This window comes from Galeopterus variegatus, unplaced genomic scaffold, assembly GCF_000696425.1.
Source record: "Galeopterus variegatus unplaced genomic scaffold, G_variegatus-3.0.2 Scaffold16443, whole genome shotgun sequence".
Taxonomy (NCBI): Eukaryota; Metazoa; Chordata; class Mammalia; order Dermoptera; family Cynocephalidae; genus Galeopterus; species Galeopterus variegatus.
In genome coordinates this window covers 20,271-21,567 of record NW_007742554.1, presented here as the reverse complement: position 1 = coordinate 21,567, position 1,297 = coordinate 20,271, and the positions used below count along the sequence as shown (strand labels likewise).

Here is a 1,297-nt window from a genome sequence, read left to right as displayed (position 1 = left end):
TACCCCCCTCCTTCCCCGCCGCGGGGCCCGCGCTGGGGCAAGAGCCGAAGCGGGAGCTGGAGCCCGGGCCGGGGCCGCTGCAGCTCCAGGGCAGCCGGGAGGCCACGACCCGCGCGTAGATGTCCCGGAAGAGGCTCTCCATGCAGGCCGTCAGGTAGATGGCGGCGTGCTCGTGGATGCGCAGCGCCACGCGGCTGTCCACCATCCAGCGGTACACTCGGCCCACGGAAAAGATGAGGCCGCAGCGCGCGGACTTGCCGCGGCCCAGACGGTCGCCGCCGGCGCTGCTCATGTTATAGAGGGACAGCGCGGCCAGTGCGGCCGCCGTGCAGTGTGCCGCCAGGCCCCAGGACAGCACGATCTCCATGGCGCTCTGGATCTCGTACTTGGTGCACTTGGCGAAGCGCAGGCTCAGGCGCTGCGCCTCTTTGGCGATGCGCACCAGCGCCCGGCTCACCAGCGTCGACAGCTTGGCCAGCGCGTCCTTGGGCAGGCCGCCGGGGGCCGCCGGGCCTGCCCGGGGATCCCGCGAGCGCAACAGCAGCACCTCCAGCTCCTGGAGGGTCCAGGGGACCTCGTCGAGGTCCGGCAGCAGCCGCGAGCAGTGCTGGCCGGCGCAGTCCAGCCCCTCGGAGTCTTCCACCAGGGCAGTGTTGACGGTGTCAAAGCTGTTGTGCCGGCTGTGCATGGAGTCAGCTAGAGGCGGCCAGCAGCTCCCGCCATACGGGGACGCTGGGTGCGAGTCGGAACAGCACAGAGACAAGTTGGAGGAGCGCACCGAGTCCGCCGCGCCACCATAACCCGAGTCCAGCGTCAGATCCTCCAGCGTTCGCACCACCGGCTTCTTACCTCTCCTGGCCATCTCTGCGCCACTTCATGCTGCGGCCGCCGGGGAGCCGAGGGAAAGGAGCGGCGAGGGACAGCGGGCGCTGGGGGACGCGGGGACAGCCGAGTCTGTGCCGCCTCGGCTCACTTTTTCATCAGCTGCTACTACGAAGTGTTACTACTTTCGGCTGCCTCCCCGAGCCTTCGCCGCTGGAATACACAGAGCAGACCCCGGAGTCATCTTCCAGAGTTCGGGCCGGAGCGGGACGCACTAAAGAGCGAGCCAGGCCGGAAAGGAAGCTCCTGCTGGGACTCGCCCCTCTTCCAAAATAAAAAGTGTCTAGCCCGCTCCTCCCTGGGCCCAGCTAGGCGCAGAAGCCGCCGGGCGCCGTCACCTCGTCCGCAGGACGGAGACAGCCCCAGACGCCGCCGCAGCAGCTCCGCGGGCAGCCGGCTGCTGGCAGATCGGAAG

General features: G+C 69.0%; 1 protein-coding gene across 1 annotated transcript in view; it reads right to left on the bottom strand.

The window, feature by feature from the left end:
- The window catches only part of LOC103582485 (ankyrin repeat and BTB/POZ domain-containing protein BTBD11-like), a 1,515-nt gene extending 653 nt beyond the window's left edge, over positions 1-862 (bottom strand). Inside the window, exon 1 of the mRNA XM_008564067.1 lies at positions 4-862. Within this exon, the coding sequence (XP_008562289.1) occupies positions 4-862 (859 nt within the window). The remainder of the gene's footprint in view (positions 1-3) is intronic.
- Between the last annotated feature and the right edge of the window lie 435 nt (positions 863-1,297).